General features: G+C 57.4%; 2 protein-coding genes across 15 annotated transcripts in view; one reads left to right on the top strand and one right to left on the bottom strand.

The window, feature by feature from the left end:
• The window catches only part of Unk (unk zinc finger), a 30,465-nt gene extending 24,389 nt beyond the window's left edge, over positions 1-6,076 (top strand). Inside the window, exons 12-16 of one of the 3 annotated variants that reach the window (XM_069992996.1) lie at positions 322-423; positions 556-744; positions 2,887-3,068; positions 3,628-3,885; positions 4,548-6,076. In XM_069992996.1, coding sequence (XP_069849097.1) covers positions 322-423; positions 556-744; positions 2,887-3,068; positions 3,628-3,885; positions 4,548-4,703 — 887 coding nt within the window. In that variant the 3' untranslated portion in view covers positions 4,704-6,076. Of the gene's footprint in view, positions 1-321; positions 424-555; positions 745-2,859; positions 3,069-3,627; positions 3,886-4,547 lie in introns of all 3 variants that reach the window. The other 2 variants (XM_069992997.1, XM_069992995.1) reach the window with 2 other exon arrangements.
• Positions 6,077-7,450: 1,374 nt separating this feature from the next.
• On the bottom strand, positions 7,451-23,966 carry Unc13d (unc-13 homolog D). Of its 12 annotated transcripts, none has more exons than XM_069992983.1 (33): positions 23,950-23,966; positions 23,485-23,562; positions 22,739-22,774; positions 22,404-22,665; positions 22,213-22,272; positions 22,055-22,121; positions 21,650-21,830; positions 20,828-20,872; positions 20,630-20,698; positions 20,476-20,545; positions 19,931-20,035; positions 19,737-19,829; positions 19,560-19,663; positions 18,309-18,426; positions 17,331-17,455; positions 17,101-17,191; positions 16,970-17,026; positions 16,667-16,764; positions 16,529-16,580; positions 16,320-16,450; positions 16,059-16,179; positions 14,989-15,132; positions 14,707-14,805; positions 14,403-14,609; positions 13,204-13,272; positions 11,989-12,068; positions 11,004-11,109; positions 10,850-10,921; positions 10,169-10,252; positions 9,959-10,079; positions 9,699-9,822; positions 8,346-8,542; positions 7,451-8,003 (listed from the first exon to the last, which is right to left on the bottom strand). In XM_069992983.1, the coding sequence occupies exons 2-33, from the start codon at positions 23,508-23,510 to the stop codon at positions 7,882-7,884; spliced, it is 3,336 nt and encodes a 1,111-aa protein (XP_069849084.1). In that variant the 5' UTR covers positions 23,511-23,562; positions 23,950-23,966; the 3' UTR covers positions 7,451-7,881. The 12 variants fall into 12 exon arrangements, with proteins under 12 accessions (XP_069849084.1, XP_069849087.1, XP_069849088.1 ...); XM_069992986.1 differs by lacking the exon at positions 23,950-23,966 and adding an exon at positions 23,770-23,943 and having other exon boundaries at positions 22,404-22,511; positions 23,485-23,629; XM_069992987.1 differs by lacking the exon at positions 23,950-23,966 and adding an exon at positions 23,770-23,943 and having other exon boundaries at positions 16,976-17,026; positions 22,404-22,511; positions 23,485-23,629.

Raw genomic sequence — 23,966 nt, 5'->3', positions numbered from 1 at the left:
GCCCAGAGTTCAAGCCCCACGACCGACCAAAAAAAAAAAAAAGTCTCATAGATTGTCCTGCCTGAGCTGACTTCAAGCTGGAATCCTCAGATCTCAACCTCCTGAGTAGCTGGGATTATGAGTGTGAGCCATTGGTGCCCAGCTTTAGGCTATGTTTTGATTCCTCCTGGGGGTACCAAGGCTTTAGAGAAGAGATGCTTGAGATGGACATAGCAGATGCTTTCAGGATCAATGTGGGCAGAGGCAGGGGCAGGGGATGAGGTGTTCAGGGAGCCTGGGGCATGGCACTGGGGAGGCCCACATCTCAATCTCTGTCTCTAGAGTCTGCCCTGGATGACCTGGACCTGACCGAGTTTGGGGTGGCTGCCCTAGAGAAGACTTTCGATAACAGCACAGTGCCCCACCCTGGCAGCGTCACCATCGGTACTGGGCAATGGCTGGGCAGGGTGGCCTGCGGGGTTCTTCCGGGCCCACTGGCACGGGTCCCTTGCTCCATGTGGCCCGTGTGGCTTGCCCTGCCCTTAACCAGCCTGCCCTCTTGGGCCTCTCTCGCAGGTGGCAGTTTGCTCCAGAGCTCTGCACCCGTGAACATCCCTGGCTCCTTGGGCAGCTCGGCCTCCTTCCATTCCGCTTCCCCGTCCCCTCCAGTCAGCCTCGCCTCACATTTCCTGCAGCAGCCCCAGGGCCACCTCAGTCAGTCAGAAAACACATTTTTGGGGACCTCAGCATCACATGGATCTTTAGGTAAGAGGGGAACTGGGAGGAGAATCTGGTGCCTTTTAGGAAATGCCTTTGGCCACTCTGTCCATGGCACTTTGAGCTGGGAGTGTCTGCCAGCCTTGCCTTATGAGCAGAATAAGTGACTGGGTTTTTATCTTTGCTTCCTGTGCTGTAGAACGTGTGCAGTGTTTGTGAGGTGGAAACGAGATGCTCTGGGGGAAGGGACAGGCCTGCAGTGCAAGGAGCACAGGGCCCAGGCCTGATACAATACAGTACAATACAAATAAGGGCTAAGCCCAGTGGTAGAGAGTCTGTCCAGCACTCGCCAGTCCTTAGGTCTGGTGATTCCCCAGCAAAACAACTTTCCCAGGCATGCAGAGCTTCAGAGGCTGGTCCCAAGCACGGGGTCCCAGAGACCTAGAGCAGGGCCAGCCAGGCTCAGGGCGCCTCCCGGTAGGCCAGGCAAGCCGGGATCCAGCTCTAGTGCAGCCCCTCAGAACAGAGGGGACTGGACTCTCCAGATTTTGTGGTTAGAAGCAAAGCATGGAGCCCACGGCTCTGCCACTAGGGTACGTCTCTTCAGACAGGGCAGCCCAGCACATCTCAGTGAACAGCAGCTATTCAGAAACCCCCAAGGTGCTACTCCTCCGGCAGCTGTAGGGACTGAAAGCCTCTCATTCTTGGAGATCCACAACACTTGCCCAGTTTGTCGGAGGTTATTATATCTCTGGCATGAGTTGTGCCCACTGAGGTGCTGATCTGCTCCCTAGCAGTCCTCCAACTTGCGGCAGGAGGAGGGGGATTTTTGGGGGGGAGTCTCTGAAGAGCCAGCTGGTGCTGCTGCTACTTCTCCTTCCTCTTCTTCCTCTTTCTTTTCCTCTTCTTCTTCCCCTTCCCTTTCTCCTCCTTCTCCTTCTTTCTTTTTTCTTCTTCTTGTGTGTGTGTGGGGGGGGGGGTGGGTGGTTGTGGGGCTTGAACTCTGGGCCTGGGCACTGTCCCTCAGCTCTTCAGCTCAAGGCTAGCGCTCTACCACTTGAGCTACAGCACCGCTTCCAGTTAATTGGAGATAAGAATTTCACAGACTTTCCTGCCCAGGCTGGCTTTGAACTGTGATCCTCAGATCCCAGCCTCCTGAGTAGGTAGTATTACAGGCATGAGCCACTGACTCCCGGCCAAAAGCCAGTTTCTTCCCAAGAGAGTCACCACGTCCAGCTGCGTGGTGAAGGCGTGGTGCAGGCAGGCAGGCCGGCAGAGCGGAGGCAGGCCAGTGTCTGCAGGGCTGTGGTGGAGGTGGAGGTCCCTTGCAGGACAGAGCAGTTGGGATCATGGGCACTACAGGACAGCACCCCCTGCTGTCACTGCACTTGTGTTGCTCAGAGGGTAGGTGGCCTGGAATCTGGTTCTGGAACATCCTGGCTGGATTAGTGGGAAAGGGAGCAAGGAAGTAGTCGTTGGAATAGTATGTGTGGGCAGCAGGCGCTCAGAGACAAGCGTGGGAACTTCATAAACACAGCGGCTGCCCTGGAGCCAGAGTGCAGGAAACACCTTGGTTAGGGACGCGGGTGAGCAGATGACACCTGAAATGACTAGCAAGAGCAGGCCTGCCTTTGAAGCCAGAGGCCCTCACTGTCTCTTGCTATACTCCTCTGCTTTGGGGTGATTCTTGGTAGCACATACAAACTGTCTATAAAACAGGAGGCTCCTGGCTCCTCTAGTTTGGCCTTCCCAGCCTGGAAGGCACTGGCGGGTGGCTTTTCCCTTGCATCTCCTGATCTTGCCGGCCAGGACCCTCTGCAGCCTCACACTTGAATGCAAAGATTGATCCCCGAGCTCTAGCTGAACAGTGAGGTCACTCACAAGCTGTCTGTACCTTCATCTTTTGCCCCCAGGTGGTACATCCTGAGCCCTTGAGTCCCTGTCAGGCCGGTGACAAGAGCCTCACTTTACAAATGAGGGTCTGAGATTCACAACTCAGATGGCAGCCACTGCGTAGCTGTGGAGGTCTGGCTCAGCCGCAGGCACCCTGGCAGCCTGCTCTCCTGTGGCTGTGAATCAGGGTCTGACATACGGGGCACAATGGCCAAGGGTCTAGACCCTCCCTGGAAGCCCTCGGGCGGGGCTAGCCAGGACCCTTCCCAGCTGACGTTCCTCCCCTCCCTGGGGCAGGTCTGAACGGGATGAACAGCAGCATCTGGGAGCATTTTGCCTCTGGAAGCTTCTCCCCAGGCACTTCTCCTGCCTTCCTATCAGGGCCAGGGGCTGCTGAGCTGGCCCGGCTTCGGCAAGAGCTAGAGGAAGCCAACGGCACCATCAAGCAGTGGGAGGAGTCCTGGAAGCAGGCTAAGCAGGTACTGGGCCCCACGCCCACCTGCAGCCCAGCCCTAGTCCACCCCACAGAGTGGGCATGGGTGGAGACACGCAGGGGCCTGGAGAACAGAGCAGAACCTTTAGCATGCCCTTTCCCACCATGGGGGACTGACCTTGCCAGTCAGGACTCCGCAGGCCTGGACCCCTTCAGAAGCTGTTGTGTAGACTAGCCACAGGACCTCCTGCTTCTCCCTGGAAGCCTGGACCCTGCAGAACCCCAGGGCACTAGGTCAGAGATGGACCTTGGTCCAACTACAGCCCAGCTGGCCGTGGCATGAGCCCCACACTGGCTCTTGCCATGCTAGGCCCTGCCTCCTTCCCTGCCCGCAGAGGGAGTCTCCTACAGGTCCCGAAACCACTCTCCTCTGCAGGCAGCATCAGCCTCCTCCCTGCCCCCTCCCCAGACAGCAGGCCTAGCTTCCCAGCAGGCCCCACAGCCAGAGTGGCCCACACAGGCTCCCGGAGATGCTCTCTGGGGGGGCCGGGGGGGGGCAGGGGCAGGGGGCCACCGTGATGAGGTGCTGCGTGTTGGGCCCACAGGCTTGTGATGCCTGGAAGAAGGAGGCGGAAGAGGCCGGTGAGCGGGCCAGCGCGGCGGGCGCCGAGTGCGAGCTGGCCCGGGAGCAGCGGAATGCACTGGAGGTGCAGGTGAAGAAGCTCCAAGAGGAGCTGGAGCGGCTGCACGCGGCTCCCAACCCCCCGGCCCTGCCTGCCTTCCCCGACCTGGAGGCCCTCTCACTTTCCACCCTCTACTCCCTCCAGAAGCAGCTTCGGGCCCACCTGGAACAAGTGGACAAGGTCAGCCCCGAGGGGGGGGGGGGACAGGGGCACCCTGGCCTCAGCCAGGGCACGGCCCCTTGAGAACCTGTGCCCAGCATGGAGCCAGTGCCCACCCTGCTAGTCTGGTCTTCCGGGAAGGGGTGAGAGAGTGCTCTGCCGGGGAGGCCGGGGCGGCAGCTCCCACTCAGGAACTACTCCACCCTCCACCTACCCGCGCATTGCACGCACTACAGGCCGCCAGCACCGCCTCCCTTCCCAGGCGCCCTGCTGCGCCCCCAGGGTGGTATGCCCCTGAGACACAGCATTCTTTGCCTTCATGGTCCCTTCAGCCTCCATCGCCCCTGGCTTCGTGTTTCTCACGTGGAGGCCTGGGTGAATGTGCTCACCTGCACGAAGGCATCTACCTTTGGGCTGGCCTGAGCCCTGAGGGGTGGGGTACTGCAGCCCAGCTGGCACCCCCACCCCGTCAGCGCCAGCGGCACGCTGTCTTGCCCCTGAACCCGAACCCTGTTCCTAGCTGGCCAGCAGGGTGCTGTGAGCATACTGCTTTTAAGCTACCTGTGCCTCCATTTCCTCCTCTAAAGCAGCTAAAGTGAGAATCGAGGGGGTTTTCTTGCTTATCTTGGGGCCAGGCCGGTGGCAAAGACCATTCTCAGGACCACGCGTCGCTTTCCTTGCAGGCTGTGTTCCACATGCAGTCGGTGAAATGCCTTAAGTGTCAGGAGCAGACCCGGGCAGTGCTGCCATGCCAACACGCGGTGCTGTGCGAGCTCTGTGCCGAGGGCAGTGAGTGTCCAGTCTGCCAACCCAGCCGGGCCCACACCCTTCAGTCGTGACCCTTCAGGCCTGGCCCAGCCGGGCCCGGACCTTCTCACCTAGGACTTTTTAAAGTATATATATATATATATATACATCTATATGTATATATATATGGATGGATGGATAGATATATATATAGATATGTATGTATGTATGTATGTGTATATGATTATATGTATACATTTATGTATGTGAGCAGGTGTGTGTGGTGGCCAGCGTGTGCACAGTGTCTGTGTGTATATCTGTACATAGATATAGACACACACTTTAAAACAGACTTACCAAGCACTTTTTAAAGAAGAAAAGACTATTTTGCAGTCCTCCCCTGCCTACTCCTCACCCTTCCCCGCTCAGAGACAAAGTCCTTCTTTTCCCACTGACCTTTTGGCAGAGAATCTGTTTGTCTCTTTTTCTAATGTAGGAACTAACTATTTTTAACTTCTTCCTGCCTGGGGCCTGTGTGGGACGGAGTGGGAAGCTGTGGGAAGCTGGAGGGGAGGGGAAGGGAGACGCCTTCGGGAACCTTCTGCCTGCCCTGCCTCCCCACGCCAGGGCTGGCGGCCAGACGGGGAGGCCTCAGGTCCCCCAGTTCTAACTGTGAGGGCCTCAGGGAGGCCTGAGGGCGTGCTGGGGGCTAAGCGAGCTTAGCTCCTCCATCTACCAAATGAGTATGTAGTCCTGGGGACAGCTGCAGGAGCTGGCAGGCCCCAGCCGCTGGGCCGGCTCCACTCCCCTGCCTGGGCCCTTGAAGCCCCTCCCGGGGCAAGGCTCAGCTTTATTCCCTCAGGTTCGTGAGGCCTGGGTTTCCCCTCAGTCCTTTCCTCCTAGATAGACTGCACAGCACAGCCTCTCTGGTCCCATGACCGCCTCCCAGGCTGGCACTGCCCGCCCCATCCCTGCCTCCTCTCCTCGGACGCGGCTCCCTTGCCGCCCGCCCCCTCCCTCTGGCAGCTAGCAGGGCAATTGGTGGGGAGGAGTGCGGCCTGAGGACCAAGGGGGCTCAGGCCCTGCCCTCTTCTTCAGGAGAGGCTCCATATGCATTCCTTGGTGCTCTCTGAGTGCAGCTGACGTCCTGCCATTCTGGGCAGGCGCCCGTGTGCATGTGTGTGCGTGCCTGTCCCATGTATATTGTGTCTTAGCTTCAATTTTAAAAATTGTTTTGTACAGAGAGATGCAGCAGGGTGGGGCGGGCAGAGTGGGCAGAGGAAAGTGACCTCGCTCCCAGCACTCGGTGCTGGGCAAGCCAGAGAGGGCTGTGAAGAGTCTGCCCCGGTCCAGGCCCCCTTGGGCTCAGCACGAAAGGGCTTTCAATGAATTACGTGAAAACTTTCTCCTTTTTTTTACAAAAAATGCAAAAATCAAAGCAAACCTATTGGAAATAAAATATGAACTTGCGGTGTTCGTTCCTTTTCATGGGGCGGGGGAGCCCCAAATCCTTGAGGACCTCCAGACTGCAAGGTGGGGAGGGGGCCTGCCTCTGCCTCAGAAACAGCCGGTGTGCACACCTGCCAATGGGAGGCAGCTGAGGAGGCGGAGGGCGGGGAGGGCTGTCCTGGCCCAAGGGCAGCTCAAGTGTCCCCTGGGACCAACGTGATCCTGAGACACGGACCGAAATATGAAGTTCCTGTTCAGGGCTCTTGTCCTCCTCCACTGAGTGCTTTCCTGCTTGTTCATATTTTTCCAAAGGCAATTGGGCCCCTCATTGTCTCAAAGGAGCAGACAGTGCATTCCCATCTGGATGATTAGCATCAAAGCCTAACAAGAAAGCAGCCTGTGGCTCACAACTATAATCCTAGCTACTTAGGAGGCTGAGATTTGAGGATTGAGGTTGGAAGCCAGCCCAGTCAGGGAAGTCTGAGACTCTTACCTCCCATTAACCACCAAAAAGCCAGAAGTGAAGCTGTTTTCCTAGCCTTTAGCAAAAAAAAAAAACCACAGGGCAGACCCTGAGTCCAAGCCCCAGGACAGACGCGCACTCATACACACAAAGCAGGTCGCCTGAGGAACTGCACGCATGCACACAAAGCAGGTCGCCTGAGGAACTGCACGCATGCACACAAAGCAGGTCGCCTGAGGAACTGCACGCATGCACACAAAGCAGGTCGCCTGAGGAACTGCACGCATGCACACAAAGCAGGTCGCCTGAGGAACTGCACGCATGCACACAAAGCAGGTCGCCTGAGGAACTGCACGCATGCACACAAAGCAGGTCGCCTGAGGAACTGCACGCATGCACAAAGCAGGTCGCCTGAGGAACTGCACGCATGCACACAAAGCAGGTCGCCTGAGGAACTGCACGCATGCACACAAAGCAGGTCGCCTGAGGAATTGCACGCATGCACACAAAGCAGGTCGCCTGAGGAAGCGCCTTGTCTTCCTCCTGCCTCACCCTACCCAGTACAAGGGGCCGGGCTGTGAGAACCACACTGTCTGCCTCCTGTCAGCTCACGCAGACCTCACCACAGCCAGAGCCACCATCAGTCCTCAGCCTCCATCTTCCAGCTCTCTGGGCCTCCCGCCCCCGAGCAGACCCCCGTCCTGGGCAGAAACTGCAAGTAGCCAATGTACCAGGTAAAACCCATCTGTTCAGAGCTTCAGCCAAAGTACCAGCGATGCCAGTGCCCCTGCTCCTGTGATCTCTCCTTGCTCTGAAGCTGCAGACTCAGATGGAGACACTGTTTTAGTCTTGAGGTCTGGGGAGGAGTCAATATAGCTGGACAAGCCTTTGGGGCTCCACTGTAGGCCAGGAGGCTTTCTCAAAGGATTGTGGGTAATTTTTTTATTTTTGCCAAGAACATCTCTGGGTAGCCAGGGCTGTCCAGGGGAAGGGATAGTCTCGGCCTGATTCTCAGTACCAGCTCTGCGTTCACCCAAGAACCAAAGTCCCTTGCCCCAGGGGGGCTCCTCCAGAAACGGCTGCCACCACCCCTCCTCCCCATAGAGGCTGGGAGCCCACACCCCAGCCCAATAGCTTGGGACCACGTCCCACCACAGTAGCTTTTCTAGAGAGAACCGGGACACAGGCCAGGGCTTGAGGGAAGAGGGAGGTATTTCTATTGGAGTCCCACCACTAAGGCTTCCCTGCCTTCAACAGGAGCAGATGAGGTATCTGTACTCTGGGCTCTGCAACTGCTGGACCCACCACCACTGATCTCAGGACCCCCGTAGAGGCCGGCCCCTCCCCCAGCCTCACGGCTACCGCCCGGCCCGAAGAGCATGCTGGGAGGCCTGCTTGGCCCGCTGCCTCCGGAGCTTCACGAACGCCTGGGCCTCACGGTCACCCTTCCGGCCTTCCAACAGCTGCAGGATTGAGTGCCCTGTGGAGAGAAGGGTTTGAGGGTCAGGCTGTGGGAGGGAGGCAGTGCCTGGGTTGGGAGATAAAGCACTGCTCACCCCAGCCCCCTCCAACCTGAAAGGAAACCAGCCTGACACAGCAGCTGAGACGATGGCTGCCTTTAACCGTGGGACGCCGCGGACCTCACCGGTTGCGGACCTCACCGGTTGATCTCTGTTAGGTCAAGGGGTTTGCTGGGCTTCTCAGACGCAGGAGCCAAGGCGCTGGTTGCGCTGGCTTTCATCTCCCTAGGCGGTCTCTCTAGGGGGCCCCTGCTGTGCTTTTCCAGCATCCTGCCCCTCCCTGCCCCGGGACTCCTGCCTACCGTTGTGTGTGGGATACGTGAGGGGCAGGCGAGTCTGAGGCGCCTCGGCAGCCTCCTCGCAGCCTCTGAGCCCCGGGACTGCACGCAGCGGCAGGAAGGCCTCCCCTTCCAAGTCGTCGGCTCCCAGCGTGTCGTGGTCCAGCACGGTGAGCAGGAGGCACGCCCCATCCTTGGTGCACGTCTCAGCAGGCACTAGGCTGGCAGAGACCATCAGGCTCAGCCACCTGCCCAGAAAGTGCCATCACCTCTCCCGTGCCCCTTGTGGAGGTCAGACATCGCCAGATCGGCTCTCAGCCATGCGTGTCACAGCCATGTGGCGGAAACACCTGCTCTGGCCACCGGCTGGTGCTTCAACCGGGCACCAACAGCTCATTCCTGTGATCCTAGCTGCTGAGGAGGCTGAGATCTAAGGATCAAATCCAGCCTGGGCGGGAAAATCTGTAAGACTCATCTCCAATAAATGACCAAAAAAGCTGAAAGTAGAGCTGTGACTCAAGTGCTCTAGCCTTGAGCCAGAAGAAGCTCTGGTAGAGTGTCTGCTTAGCATGCGTGAAGCCCTGGGTTCCATTTCTCAGTACCACAGAAACAGAAACAGCCAGAAGTGGCGCTGTGGTTCAAGTGGTAGAGTGCTAGCCTTGAGCAAAAGAAGCTCAGGGACAGCGCCCAGGGCCTGAGTTCAAGCCCCAGGACTGGAAGAAAAAAAAAAAAAGGAGGAGGAAGAGAAGAGAAGGAAGAGGAGGAGGGGGAGGAGGAAGGGGAGGAAGAAGAGGAGGAAGCAGCAGCAGCAGTTCAGGGATAGTTCAAGCCCCAGCACTGGCAAAAAATTAAATGAAAATAAAAACAGATCTGTGGCCTTGGGCCACACTTAGGCATGTCAGGGACAAGACTTCTCTAGAAGCCTCTGAATTGGATAGGAATCTGCCCCTTTCCCTTAGAGGAAGCCAATGCTTTTTTTTTTTTTCCAGGCAGCAGGGGGGGGGGTGGGGGTGGGGAAGGGTTTCAGTTGTGGAGTTTGAACTCAGGGCTTGAGCGCTGTCCCTGAGCTTTTGTGCTCAAGGCTAGCACTCTACCACTTTGAGCCACAGTGCCACTTCTGGTTTTCTGGTGGCTCATTGGAAAGAAGAGTCTTACAGACTTTCCTGCCTGGGCTGCTTCAAACTCGAATCAATCCTCAGATCTCAGCCTCCTGAGCAGCTAAGGCTTAGAGTCCTGAGCCACCAGGGCCCAGCAGGAGGCAAACTGGTGTCCCAAGTGCCCTTTCCCTCTGGCCAATGTGATCATCTCAGAGGCTCATAGAGGAAGACCCAGGAGGAAGGAAGGGGAAGGCTGGGAGGAGAGTGGGGACCCACTCACAACTCAAAGGTCTCATCAAACAATGGGTGGAGGTCCTTCTTGTGCTTCTGGGTCTCCCGTGGGGCCAACTCGGGGAACTGGTGCCTGGGCTCCAGGGTCAACTGGACGAAGGGGTCACTGGAGCCTGGTGAGAAGCCCAGGGGAGGGGGCACTGGCTGAGTCCTCCCAGCAGACACCCCCAGAGCAGCATGACCCTTCCTGGTAACCAGGAGTCACATGGAGCAGCCGCAGGGCGTGGCCCGTGGGCAGCCGCCACTCACCATTGGAGTCTAGGGGCAGCAGGTTGGAGGCACTGAGCAGCTCCACGCGTAGCTTCTGCTCTGAGGCGCGGTAGGAGGCTTTGACGGTGACGGCACCCAGCTCCTCGGAGGTGGTTTCTGCCTGGCGTGGGGGATAGGTCCAAGGTCAGCAGGAGGAGACCTGGGCAGGTGCGCCTGCAGGCCGCGGTGGGTGCAGAGCGGGAGCCGTACCTGCTGCTGGATGCGGCTGCAGAAGTACTCCTGGATGAGCTCGCGGGTAGACGCTGCCTGCAGCTCCAGGTCCCTCTGCAGCGCCTGCAGGGTCACAGCCAGGCGCACACTCATGTGCCTGATCATGGAATTGACCAGGCCCAGCAAGAAGGGAACACAGGACCCTGTGCTTTCAAGGACTCCACACTTGAGTGACTGCTCTTCTGCCGCCATCTTTCTTTGGCGGGAGGCAGTAGTGGGGCTTAAACTTAGGATCTGGGCACTATCTCTGAGGTTTGTCACTCAAGGCTGGCACCCTACCATTTGAGCCACTCCCCCACTTTTGGCTTTTGGGTGGTTAATTGAGATAAAGCGTCTCATGGACTTTCCTACCCAGGATGGCTTTGAACTGGGTAATCCTCAGATCTCGGGCTCCTGAGGATCACAGATGTGAGCTACCAGCATTCTGCTTGCTTATAATGCATGCTTCCTTTTCTCAGTACTAAGCTGGAATTCAGGCAGGTGCGCTCCCACTTAAGCTACTCTGTCAGCCAAAAATTCAGAATAACTTTAAACGGGGGCTGGGGCGGGGGGGGGGGGGGGGACTCCTTTTCATTGTGCTCTGAGTTCCACGAATTACATCATTAACCCAGGACAAAGGTTAAGTACAGAACAGCATTCTTCCTGACCTGCCATCCTTACCTGGAAAGTGGCTGTGTGCAGGGCCTCTTGTGGCAGGCCACAGCCTCGAGCATGGAAGCAGGCATACAGGCCCTGAGAGAGACAAAAAAATAAATAAATGCTGGCCCCAGGCATCCTCCTCCAGAATTATTACCCTTATAGCCAGCATGGTTACCTGCAGGGCTACCTTCAGCCTGTTAGAGGCCAGGGGCGAGTTCCTCTGGGAGGCAGCCACCTCCACCAGTATGGTGAGCGAGTGAGTCCAGAGCAGGGTCAGAAGGCTGGCCAATGGCAAAGGCGTGTCAGACACAAAACAGGATGATGGGAGGTAGAAGAAAAGACACTCTTGAGAAAGGAGAAGCCTCGGAGACTCTGGCCCTCCCCTATTACCCCTTCTACCTGCCCAACAGATAAAGCTAGGACCGGGTCTGGCAGGTAATTACGGATAGGGTTGGTTGGCTTCCCAAGGTTTGTTGGAACTCTAATAAACCACAAAATAGTGGCAAGGGCTGGGAAGGTGGCTCAGTGGTGGAGCGCTTGCCTTGCATGCATCAGGCCCTGCATTCGATTCCTCAGCACCACCTACACAGAAAAAGCCAGAAGTGGCGCTGTGGCTCAAGTGGTAGAGTGCTAGCTTTGAGCCAAAGAAGCTCAGGGACAGTGCCCAGGCCTAGAGTTCAAACCCCAGGACTGGCAAAAAAAAAGTGGCAAAGGATGTTTGGATCCTGGTGTCAGAATCATAATTCAAGATGGCATTGCCAGCAGGGCATGGTGGTACATGCCTTTAATCCCAGCACTTGGGCAGCAGATCACAATACTACAGATAAGTCATTGTACTTCCTGTGCACAGACCCTGCTTGTGGCACCTTCTGCGATCCATTTGTGCTCAGAAGAGGCCAGACCTGTGATCAAGGGCACTGACTAAGGGAGAACGAATAGGCAGCTTTCAGCTCAGCCTGTGGAAGAACTTGCACTGAAGCATGAGATAGGAGGCAGGCAGGTAAGCCAGTGAGCTCCCGGTCCTAGGAGCAAGCATTTAAGCAGAGGCTGGTTGCACGGTCTAGAGGTCGCTGAAGGGGTTCACCACACACTCCCTGATGGATGCTAAGACCTTGAGAGGTGGGGCGTGGGGCATCATCACAGGACGGGGCTGTTCAGACCTGCTGAAATTCTCCTGCACCAGGTTGGTGTTCATGTAGCAAAGCTCCGCCTCCAAGAACCTCATCAGGGGCAGAATGGCCTGGGAAGGGGTGGGGTATGTATCAGGCTCAGGTCCATTTGGATCCTGCCCTCATTCCCTTCCTTGGACCCAGAGGAGAAGTCTGTGTACCTGGCCCCTGCCCAGCTCTTCCCATCACTCAAAATATCCAGCCACACTGCCCTCCTGTGTGTCCTGCGTGCTCTGCAGGCCCAGTGCTCCCCCAGACCTGTGCCCTGGCTATTCCTGCCTGAAATGCAATTCCTCTAGAAGCTCATAGCGCTTTCCCTTGTTTCTGGCAGGTTTTTGGATCAGCTGTTCACCCTCCTCTAGCCTTCCCCAGCCACTTTCTAAAAACACAACCCTTAGCCGGACACTGGTGGCTCACACCTGTCATCCGAGCTACTTGGGAGGCTGCGATCTGAGGATCACGGTTCAAAGCCAGCCCGGGCAGGAAAGTCTGTGAGACCCTTATCTCCAATAAACCACTAGAAAACCAGAAGTGGCGCTGTGGCTCAAGTGGTAGAGCAGTAGCCTTGAGCTGAAGAGCTGAGGGACAGCGCCCAGGCCCAGAGTTCAATCCCCACAACTGACAAAAAAATAAATTAAATAAACAAATAGAAAAATAGAACCCTTTGCTACCTCCTCCCCCCTTTCTGTTCTACTTTTCACTTTCGTTGGTATCCTTACCTAACCTACTCCACCAGATGCCGTGTCTCACAGCTGTACCTAAGGCTATAGTTACATAGACTTCTATACTTTGCTTTCCTTCACCGCCCCTCCCCAGCGCTCTAGGAAATCAGGAAGTGTAACCTAGTTCTGTAAACAACCCACTGTGAAACCAGCGTCTGCGACAACGTGAGCTTTTACTCAACTGTTGATGAATGAATGACCAGTCTCCCCCCAAACCATGAGAGGTACGCATCGCCTGTGGCCACCGAGGCCAGCAGACTCGCATACACTGCGCAGCCGTAGGCACTGAGACAGATGTGTGCCAACTGCTCCTCTGAGGAAACTGAGGCTCAGGGAGACAGTAGACTCTGCCCGAGTCTGGGGGACTGTTCTCTAACACCTCCAAGGTCCTCAACTCTATCCCCCCAACCCCCTCGGAGACCCCAGGCCCACAGAAGGGGCTGAGCAGAGCAGTTTTAGGTCAGCAAGCGGGAGAAGCACTCACGTCCTCCGGCAGCACCGAATCCCTGACACCGACGAGTTTCTGGATCTGCTTGGCGATACCCGCCTCCAGCTGGGGACCCAGAGCGGAGGGAAGCCAGGAAATGAGTTGTAAAAGGGTTCACTTGGGGCCTGAGAAGGTGGCTCAGTGGTAGAGTGCTTGCCTAGCATGCATGAGGCCCTGGGTTCGATTCCTCAGCACCACATAAAACAGAAAAAGCTGGAAGTGGTACTGTGGATCAACTGGTAGAGCGCTAGCCTTGAGCTGAAGAGCTGAGGGACTGTGCCCAGGCCCAGAGTTCAAGCCCATGATTGGGGGAGGGGGGTGTGAAACCAAACACAAAAACCTAGCTGGGTGCCAGTGGCTTACACCTGTAATCCTAGCTACTCAGGAGGCTGAGATCTGAGGATTGTGGTTCAAAGACAGCCCAGGCAGGAAACTCTGTGAGACTCTATCTCCAATAAACCACCAGAAAACCAGAAGTGGGGTTGTGGCTCAAGTGGTAGAGTGCTAGCTTTGAGCTGAGGAGCTCAGGGACAGCACCCAGGCCCAGAGTTCAAGCCCCATGACCAACAACAACAACAAAAAAGATTTCACTTGGGACCAGAATTTAAGTTAAGGGCTGGGCATTGGTGGCTCATGTCTGTAATCCTAGCTACTCAGGAGGCTGAGATCTGAGGATCCCCACTGAAAACCAGAGCCTGAACACATCTGTGAGAGTCTTTTTTTGTTTTGTCGGTCATGGGGCTTGAACTCTGCGCACTGTCCCTCAGCTCCCCAGCTCAAGGCGATTGCTCTACCTCTTGAGCCACAGCACCACTTCCGCTTTTCTAGTGGTTTACTGGAGATCAGAGTCTCACGGACCTTTCTGCCCGGGCTGGCTTTGAACCATGATCCTCAGATCTCAGCCTCCTGAATAGCTAGGATTATAGGTGTGAGCCACTGGCACCCAGCCTGTGAGAGTCTTATCGCTAATGAACCATCAAAAAGCCAGTGGTGCCATTACTAGTGTACTAACCTTGAGCACAAAAGCTTAGGGACAGCGTCAAGGCCCTGAGTTCAAGCCCCAGTGCGCACGTGTGCACACACACCCACGCTCACACACACACACACACACACACACACACACATACACAGAGTTTAGGAAGTAGGGAATCCTGTTGGGGGCCAGAACAGGTTCACTGTGGGGTCAAACAACATACCTGCTCAGCCAGGGTGCAGACACCTGTGCGGATCTCATGGTCCAGCCCAGCCAGTGCACTCTGCAGCTGGGCATGGAGTGTGTTCTGCAGCTGCCCCTGCTCCAGCCCGGCTCCAACCCGCTGCTCCAGTGCCTCCCAGGCCAGCTGTGTGGGCAGCTTGCCAATCACCAGCCGCAGCTGCTCCATGTCATTCACCACCACGCACAGCTGGGGGCAGGCGTGGGCAGAGGAATGCAGGGTGTCCGGACACTGCCACCAGCACACCAGCACCCTGGCCGGCCCTCTGCTCCCCAGCTCCCCCTACCATGTTAGCTGCCTGGCCCTGATCCTTTTGGCCTTCAGAGAGCTCTCGGGCCCGGGCCTTTATCAGGCTGCAGTATACCAGGGCCAGCCGGCAGGTGTCCTGGAGTGGGGGTCAGAGAGGATTGATAATGTGTGAGAAATAGGGTAAATAGGGGGATTAGGAATCCCAGCAATGTGGGAAGAGTTAGGACCCAGGCCTTGGGAGGCTGCTCGTGGGAGAGCTGGGAAAGACAGGGTGGGGTGGTAGTGAGGGGGTTTTACAAAGGCGGAGAAAATTCCAAACCTCCACGAATTTGACAGTAATCATGAAGGCCTCCTCTGGGTCCGGCCAGTCCAGCTGCCGCGCAGTGTGGCTGATCTGAGCAAAGCAGGTAGACAGATCCACAGCTGACGTGCTGTGCTTGGTCAGCTCTCCAAGGGGCACCAACTAGGGGGAAAGGGAAGCATTTAGAAAGGAGGGTTCAAGCCGGGCGTTGGTGGCTCACGTCTGTAATCCTAGCTACTCAAGTGGCTGAGATCTGAGGATCGTGGTTCAAAGCCAGCCCAGGCAGGAAAGTCTGTGAGATTCTTATCTCCAATGAACCACCAGAAAATCGGAAGTGGCACGGTGGCTCAAGTGGTAGAGCATTCACCTTGAGCTGAAGAGCTGAAGGACAGTGCCCAGGCCCAGAGTTCAAGCCCCACAACCAATGAAAGAAAGAAAGAAAGAGAGGAAGAAAGAAAGGAAGAAAGAAAAAAAAAGAAAGAAAGAAGGAAAGGAAAGGAAAGGAAAAGAAAAGGAAAGGAAAGGGTTCAGGACTTAGACAAATCCAGCCCCATACTAGCAAGCACAGAGTTGAGCTGGAGGTTCAAGGGAAGAAAAGCAGAGTTCTGCCAGGTGGTGGTGGTGCTGGTGGCCTGTAACCCTAGCTACTCAGGAGGCTGAGATCTGAGGATCTTGGTTCAAAGCCAGACCAGGGGGCTGGGAAGGTGGCTCAGTGGTAGAGTGTTTGCCTCTCATTCATGAGGCCCTGGGTTCGATTCCTCAGTACCACATAAACAGAAAAAGCCAGAAGTGGCACTGTGGCTCAAGTGGTAGAGTGCTAGCTTTGAGCTGAAGAACTGAGGGACAGCGCCCAGGCCCAGAGTTCAAGCCCCACACCCCCTCCCCCCCAAAAAAGCAGAGTTCTGTCCAGACCTTGCCTCCTACCTCCACCCCCTACCACCCCCCCCAGCTTGCACGCAAAGACAGCCAGTCAGCACTAGAGTACCAAGCCTCGCTTTACACACACCCAGCACCTGGAGGAAAGGTACCAGCCCTGAGCCTAACACAGAAGCCTCAGCCTCACCCCACCCTCAAGGTCTCATCCTGACCTTGTCCATCTGCACAGCACGCTGCACCCGCTCCAGGGCCACGCTGTAGGTCTTCTGTAGCCAGGAGGGGATCGCAGGCTGGAACCAGCGGTGGAAACCATCCAGAGGCAGGACTCCCTCCCTGTGGAGAGCCAGGGCCCCCCTTACCCTGGGGAAGGTGGGAAGGAGGGGGCAGGTGCCCATGGGCACCGCCCTTGACTATTCTCTTCTCCCCTGACTGCCCACCACCCAGCCCGCCTACAAGCAGGTGGGGCTAATCACCTGTCTGAGGGGTCTGGCCCCAGTTGGTAGAGCTCTTTGAGGCTCACATAAAGCTGGAACAGACTCTCGCCCATCTGCGGGGACACGGGGCTGCCCACTGCCACCGTGTGGTCCTGCACCCGCTTAGCCACCTGCAGGGGAAAGTAGTGGTAGGAAGGCCCTGGAGATGGGCAGAGGGGCGCGGCCTGGGGATGGTAAGAGGGTCTCACCAGCCACTGCAGCTCCAGAAAGGCCAAGGGGAAGAAGTCGATCTTGAGGACACTGGAGGAAAGGCAGCAGGCGAGGTTTGACCCCCCGGGTGCCGTCAGGCCCTGGACCCCACCATCTTCCCACCAGCACCTGCTCACTTGTGGAAGATCTTGTTCCACGTGCGCTGGCACTGGTGCAGGTCGCCTGTGATGTCCTGGACCAGGTTCAGCAAGGCTTTGCCGGCCTCTAGCACGCCCTGGCCCAGACCCAGAAGGGCTGAGCAGGGCTACAGGGGCAACCAGCCTGCCTCCAGCCCCGCCCCCAGCCCCATCTCCAGCCCCAGCCCAAGTCTCAGTCCCCACCCCCAGCCTCAGCCTCGTCCCCATTCTCAGCCCCAGCCCAGCCCCCAACCTTATCCCCAGGCCCCATCTCCAGCCCCAGCCCTTGCCCCTGTCCTCTACCTGTACCATGGGCTGATGGTGCTGTTGTTTCAGGTGAAACCACTCAATTGTGCCAGTCTGTTGGCAGAAAGGCGGTGAGGAAGGAGATACTGCGGGGCCCAGCCCTTTCCCTGCCCCAGGGAGGCGCCTACCCGCAGGGCCTCGGTCACCAGCTGGGGCAGCGGAGCACTGTCAGGACACAATTCTCTGAAGGCCTTCATCTTGCACATCTGTACCAGGACCCTGGGAGACAGCGGTCATTCACAAGCTTACCACCCCCACCCCACCCCGCTTCTGCCAGTGCTTATCCGGTAGGCCTCCTCACCCCTGCAGGTGCCCCCTGAGCCTCCTCCCTAAGCCCTGCAGAAGGGCAGCCACTGACCTGAGGAGAGACTGCAGCCGGACTGGGGAGTCAGCGACAGAGAGAGGAAAGACCGAGCGGAACTTCCGGATGAGAGACAGGCCGTAGGCCAGCAGAGAGGTGAACGAGGCGGCCAGTTCCTCCAGCTGCAAAGACACGAAATGCCACTAGGTAAGGACTACCTATGCCAGGAGCTGGACACCAGTGGCCCAGGCCTGTAATCCTCGTTACTCAGGAGGCTGAGAACTGAGGATTGCAATTCAAAGCCAGCCCAGGCAGGAAAGTCTATGAAACTCTTATCTCTAGTTAACCAGCAAAAAGCTGGAACTGGAGGTATGACTCAAGTGGTAGAATGCCAGCCTTGAGTGAAAAAGCTAAGGGATTGTGCCTAGGTCCTAAGTTTAAGTCCCAGTACTGACTGGCACAGAAGAAGAAAGGAAGGAGAAGGAAGAAGAAGAGGAGGAGGAGGAGGAGGAAGAGGGAGGGAGGAGGGGGGAGGAGGATGAGGAGGAAGAGGAGGGGGAAGAGGAAGAGGGGGAAGAGGAGGAGGAAGAGGGAGAGAGGAGGGGGAGGAAGAGAAGGAGGAGGAGGGGGAAGAGGAGGGGGGAGGAGGAGGAGGAGGAGGAGGAGAAGTGGGAAGAGGAGGAGGAAGAGGGATGGAGGAGGGGGGAGGAAGAGGAGGAGGAGGAGGAGAAGGAAGAGGAGGGGGAAGAGGAAGAGGGGGAAGAGGAGGAGGAAGAGGGAGGGAGGAGGGGGAGGAAGAGAAGGAGGAGGAGGGGAAAGAGGAGGGGGAGGAGGAGGAGGAAGAAGAGGAAGAGGAGGGGGGAGAAGGAGGAAGAGGGAGGGAGGAGAGGAGGAGGAAGAGAAGGAGGAGGGGGAAGAGGAGGAAGGGGGAGGAGGAGGAAGAGGAGGGAGGAGGAGGAGGAGGGGGGAGGAGGAGAAGGGGGAAAGCTCCTCACAGTCTCCAGCTCCCCTTCCCCCCCTCATGACCCCACCTACCTGCTCTGCCTTGAGCCGGCCCTGGACCCACTGGTATTCCATGCTGGTGATGGGGTGCAGGAGGCAGCTGCTAGGGAACTCCAGGCTCTGGTAGAGGCGGCTGTAGGCCAGCCATTGCCTGCAGGGGGCAGGAAACCATCCGCGTCCCTCCCAGGCTCGGCACCCCTGCTGTAAAGCGCCTATGGAGTCCCATCAACAGACAGGCTAAAACTAGAGGCTGAAGGTGACATGCGTGGATGCTTTTCAAATCACACATCTGTTAAGATGGGCTATTTGTGATGGTTACATTTCCAGATTTCAGGCTGAGCATTGGTGGCTCATGCCTATACCCTAGCTACTCAGGAGGCTGAGATCTGATGCTTATAGTTCAAAGTTGGCCTGGACAGAAAAGTCCAAGAGATTCTTATCTCCAATTCAGCACCTTAAAAAGTCAGAAATGAAGCTATGGCTGTACTTTTTTCCCCCTCCTTTTGTTAGTTGTGGGGCTTGGACTCCAGTCGCTGTCCCTCAGCTCTTCAGCTCAAGGTGAGTGCTCTACCACTTGAGCCACAGCACCACTTCTGGTTTTCTGGTAGTTAACTGGAGATAATAATCTCATGGACTTTCCTGCCCAGGCTGGCTTTGAACTGAGATCCTCAGATCTCAGCCTTCTGGGTAGCTAGGATAATAAGGCATGAGCCACTGGCTGCCCAGCTACTTTCCCAGAGTTCAAATCCCAAGACGAATAAAAAATTTAAAAAAAAAGAGTCTTTGGGATTTTTCTGCCCATGCTGACTTGGAACTGTGTTCCTCATATCTCAGTCTCCTCAATAGCCAGGGTTACATGCGTGAGCCACCAGTGTCAGGCTAAGTCTCCATAGTTTTTGAAATTGACAAGTTCAAACTGAAAACACACAGTTTGGGCCAGAGCATTTTCCTAGCTTTTTTTTTTGGGGGGGGGGTGGGTCAGTCTTGGGGCTTGAACCCAGGGCTGCGCTCTGTCCCTGCACTGCCTTTGCTCAAGGCTAGCACTCTACCTCTTGGGGCACTCTACCACTTGAGTCACGGCACCACTTTCAGCTTTTTCTTATTATTTTATTGGAGATCAGAGTCTCATGGACTTTCCTGCCCAGGCTGGCTTTGAACCGTGATCCTCAGATCTCAGCCTCCTGAGTAGCTAGGATTACAGGCGTGACTCACGGGCACTAGTCTTCCCTTGGTTTCTGACTGGGCTGCCAGCTGTCCAGAGGTTCTACAGGGGTGTGTACTCACGCCATGGACTGGTGAAAGTCAGATATGTCCTTCTGTGTGGCATGGAGGAAGAGGATGGTGGCGGCTTGGGGACTGAGTGACGCATCCCAGGAGGTACTGCCCTCCTGAAGAGAACGGCAGAGAGCTATCAGGAGCTGACAGGTGGCCCCCTTGTGCCCAGTCCTGGGCGGGCAGTACCTGGTGCTGGGTGACCTCATGGGACACGAGCTGCTGCAGAAGGTGGAGGTGCACGGTGTAGCTGGGCTGGGAGCGGCTGGCCACAGTGGCTCTCTGTAATGGGACCGGTGTAGCTAACAGCTGAGATAGGCTGCCCACCCGGCCAGGGCACTGAGGCCATGGGACACAGATCCTGGCTCAGGCCCCAGACCCACCTTCTTGTGAATCAGCTGGAACTGGAGATGGCATTGGCCCCGGTCCGGGTAGGTCTCCGTGCAGGGCTCCAGGGGGTACCATTGGTCCTCTCTACAGTGCAGGTCCTGGCAGGTGGGGGACCCCCAATGAGTACCAGGACTTCTCATGGAGTTAGAGATGGGAGAGGAAAGGCCATGGGGTGGGGTGGGGGTGTCCAGTGCCCAGGCTCAGTTAGGTGCAGACCAGGAGCTTCTCCCCAGAACCCTCCACACTCCCCTCCCTGCAACTCTTATTTTCCCCATCAGTTGTGGGCCTGAGCGCTGTCCCTCAGCTCTTTCAGCTCAGGGGGAGCGCTCTACCACTTGAGCCACAGCGCCACTTTCCAGTTTTCTGAGTGGTTTATTGGAGATCAGAGTCTCTCGGACTTTCCTGCCCAGGCTGGCTTTGAACCATGATCCTCAGATCTCAGCCTCCTGAGGAGCTAGGATGACTGGCATGAGCCAGCAGGGCCTGACATTCCCTATTCCTCTTTTTAGGCCCCTCTCTCTCCCCAACCCCATCTCACCTGCAGCCTCAGAACCACGTTGCCCAGAAAGTCATCCTGGCCTTTGTCCTTCCGAGCCTCCTTGAAGATCCTGTGTTAGGCAGCGTCCACGCAGGGGTGAGGAACCTGTCCCCCTCCCTCTCCACCCGTGTCCCTCGCAGCCCTCAGCACCCACCTCCGGAGTCCGTGCAGATCTGTGAGCTCCCCGAGCTTCTGTCTGACAGATTCCACGGTGTCCAGGTCCCTGGTGGGCCAGAGGTTTGAGCGAGAGACAGAGAGAGCACATGAGCCCTTTAGGAAGTCAACCCTGCTGCCCTTACCTCTCCTCCCTTCTCCTTCCTACCACCCCCCCCCCAGAGGGCATGTCACCCACCACATGTCCAGGTGAAAACTCGCATTGGCTATGTCATTAAACTCCCTGTAGGGACAAAAGAGCATGGTTGAGGTACACCCCCACACCAGACCCCAGCTCAGAGCTAGTAACTCCAATATTGCCCATCATGGAGTCTCTCCCTTCCTTCCTTCCTTCCTTCCTTCCTTCCTTCCTTCCTTCCTTCCTTCCTTCCTTCCTTCCTTCCTTTCCTTCCTTCCTCCCTCCCTCCTTCCCTTCTTCCCCCCCTCCCTTCCTTCCCTTTTATTTTACTTTTTTGTGCTAGTCCTGGGACTTGAACTCAGGGCCTAGCTTGTTACTTGAGCCACAGTACTACTTGAGCCACAGCACCACTTCCATCTTTTTCTTAGTAGTTTATTGGAGGAAAGTCTCACAGACTTTCACACCCAGGCTGACTTGGAACTACGATCCTAAAATCTCAGGCTTCTGAGCTGGCATTATAATAAATGTGAGCCACCAGCACCCAGCGGCGCTTCTTTCTGCGAAGTACCTGGTCCTTGCCCAACCACACACCTCCCTCCTTCAAGGGAAGACGTTCGGCTCTTCTCATGACCACTATGTGTGGCATGCATGCACGGGTGAATGTAGGTACAGTCAAGGTCTCGCTACATCCTCCTGCTTCTGTCTGGGAGGACAGGCGTGTACCACAGCACCAGGCACACACACGTGCAGCATTTATGTCAGGGTTCTTTCTACCTTCGACTGCTCAGGGCTAAGCCGGGAAGACTGTTGGCTTCACTGCTGTCGTGGACTGAGGAAGCTCAGCCTGAGGGACGGGGAGACCTTTGGGGCGGGGTCACGTACAGGATGAATGTCTCCTCCCACACGGGGTTGAGGGTCTGGTTGATGACCCGGGTATGGTGGGTCTGCTCCTCGGGGATGGTGTGTCTCACCACCGCCTTCTGCCGACGCCGAGCCCCGGGGCTGCCCCCGGGCATGCCCGTGCCCTGCTCGATGCCCAGCAGACAGTAGGGGTCACTGAATCCTGGGAGAAGAGACACCAGGGCGTTGGCCAGGCTCCCTGGAGAGAACCTCCTCAGCCCTTTGGGCTAAACCTACACAGGGCCCCGTCTAGCCCAGACGCCAAAAAGTGCAGGGCCTGCCCTGGGGATGCTTGGGAAAGGAAAGCTCCTGCCAAGAGTTCGGGGCTAGTCTGTGATGGGAGAGGAAGAAGAAGGGAGAAGATTCTCAGGGACACCCCCTACTTACCACTGACATCCTTGCCCAGAATGCCTTTGGCCTGCTTCACCGTTGCCTTCAGACAAAATATTGGCTTCTGGAGGGACGGGAGGGGGCTGCTGAGTCCCTGGGTGGGGGTTCGGGGGGCGGGGAGCACAGCCTCCTCTTTCTTTAGGTGCCCAGGTTACCTCGAGCTCCTTGACACGCTGCAGGATCTGCTGGTGCTCCTCCGGGGGTACCTGGAAGGCCTAGGGAGGAGGCCGTGAGGGGGAGGCAGGCATGTGGAGGCTGCAGACCCAAAGGGGGTGGCCAGGCTGGGAAGGGTGGGCTCTAGAGTCCAGGTGGGACAGCACGGCGCATGAGGCGGGGACTGGCTCACCTCCTGCAGGTATTGAAGCAGCTCGGAGGCCTGGATCACGTGGTTGGGCTCAGGATGACCCACGCGGTGCAGGACAGTGTAGAGTGCTTCCTCATACAGCAGGTCCCGCTGAGACACAGTGGGGACCCCACGGGACCCTCGTGACCCCCTCCTCCCCTCAGCCATCCCCAGTACCCATACCTCACGCCGTCCCCACGCAGGGACAGGAAGTGGTGTTCGCAGGGGAAGAGGCTGAGACTCAGAAGTCCTCCCTGGGCTTGGGCTGAGGGACATCCCCAGAAGGTCCCGGAGGATGCAAGGCTGCTACCTCCTCTCCCTGTACCCCATCCTCTTACCTCCTCACGCGAGAAGTGGTGCGATGGGGGCTTGATCTGGAGAGCAAGATGGAAAGGCCAGGCTTCCTGGTGACCTCTCCCTGGCCAGGCAAGGTCTAGGCCTAGGGCAGCAGAACCCCGCACCCCAGCTTCCGGGCCCACCAGCACCTCATACCTGTTCCCATGGCAGGTCTCCTGGGGGACTGGCCCCTGGCCTGCCTTGCTGCTCCCCTGGCCTGTTACCGCTGAGGTCCATGGGTGCTCAGCTGGCCCAGCCACGGGCCCTGTGCCACCTCCCCCCTTCCCCGCCACCCCACCTTCCTGCCCCAGAGGAAACAGCAAAGCTTATCAGCCTGCTCCTCACCCCAGCAGCGGAAATGAGGCCCAGCGCTGAGATGAGGGGGCTGGAGGGGGATGCTGGGTAGGCCTAGGGTGGCTCAGGGGTCCCCAGTACCCCAGTGCTGGTAGCAAGAACACTGCCCTGGGACAAGATCAGGTCTGCTAAAGAGAGGGGGCTAGACAGACTCAGGTCCCAGACCTGAGAAACCCTTGGTAGTCCAAAGAAATGGTAGATGCAGCTCTGCTAACCCAGCCTGCTGCCCAGGACCCATGGGGGGGCAGGGGAGGCAGGTAGGTAGAGGCAGACAGCCAGGAAGGGTCCCATACACCTATACACCAAAGCCTCTGGGCAGGCGCTAGGCAGCCCCCAGCACCAGCTCCTCTCCCCCGCCGCCCCCCCCCCCCCCCCGCCCCAGGGTCCCTCCTACCTGCTGTGCTGCCTGGGCCCGGGCATCTGGGAGATCTCCAGCTCCTCTGCGTCTTATCTTGATGGCCCGACGCAACCGCTGGGGGTCAGAAAGGCGTGTCGCCATGGTGCTCAGCTCTGCCCTTCCCTCTGCTGCCCCACAGCCGCTGGGTGAAGACAGCAAAGCCACAGGATGATGCAAAGAGCCCCGGGGCTGCCTGTGTGCCAGGGGAGGGTGGAGGGCGGGCAGCCGGGGAATGGGGCACCGTGTCACTGTCTTGGAGGGGTTGGCTGTCTCCCAGGCAACCTGTATCTTTCTCCAGCTGGCATTCCTAGAGGATCTTCCCCCGGGGGCCTGAGCCGGGAAGTGGGCCCTGTGGGCAGCCCAGCCCCACCCCACCTCCCACAGAGGCCCTGGAGAGGGTCCAGGGCTCACTGCAAAGGGCCACAGGACCAGGCCACACAGCCAAGCCAGGCAGTGCCCTACCCAAAGCTGACAGGCCT

Source organism: Dipodomys merriami, unplaced genomic scaffold, assembly GCF_024711535.1.
Source record: "Dipodomys merriami isolate MVZ:Mamm:240054 unplaced genomic scaffold, mDipMer1.0.p SCAF_42, whole genome shotgun sequence".
Taxonomy (NCBI): domain Eukaryota; kingdom Metazoa; phylum Chordata; class Mammalia; order Rodentia; family Heteromyidae; genus Dipodomys; species Dipodomys merriami.
The sequence above is the reverse complement of the archived record's forward strand: the minus strand, read 5'-3'. Positions and strand labels throughout refer to the sequence as shown.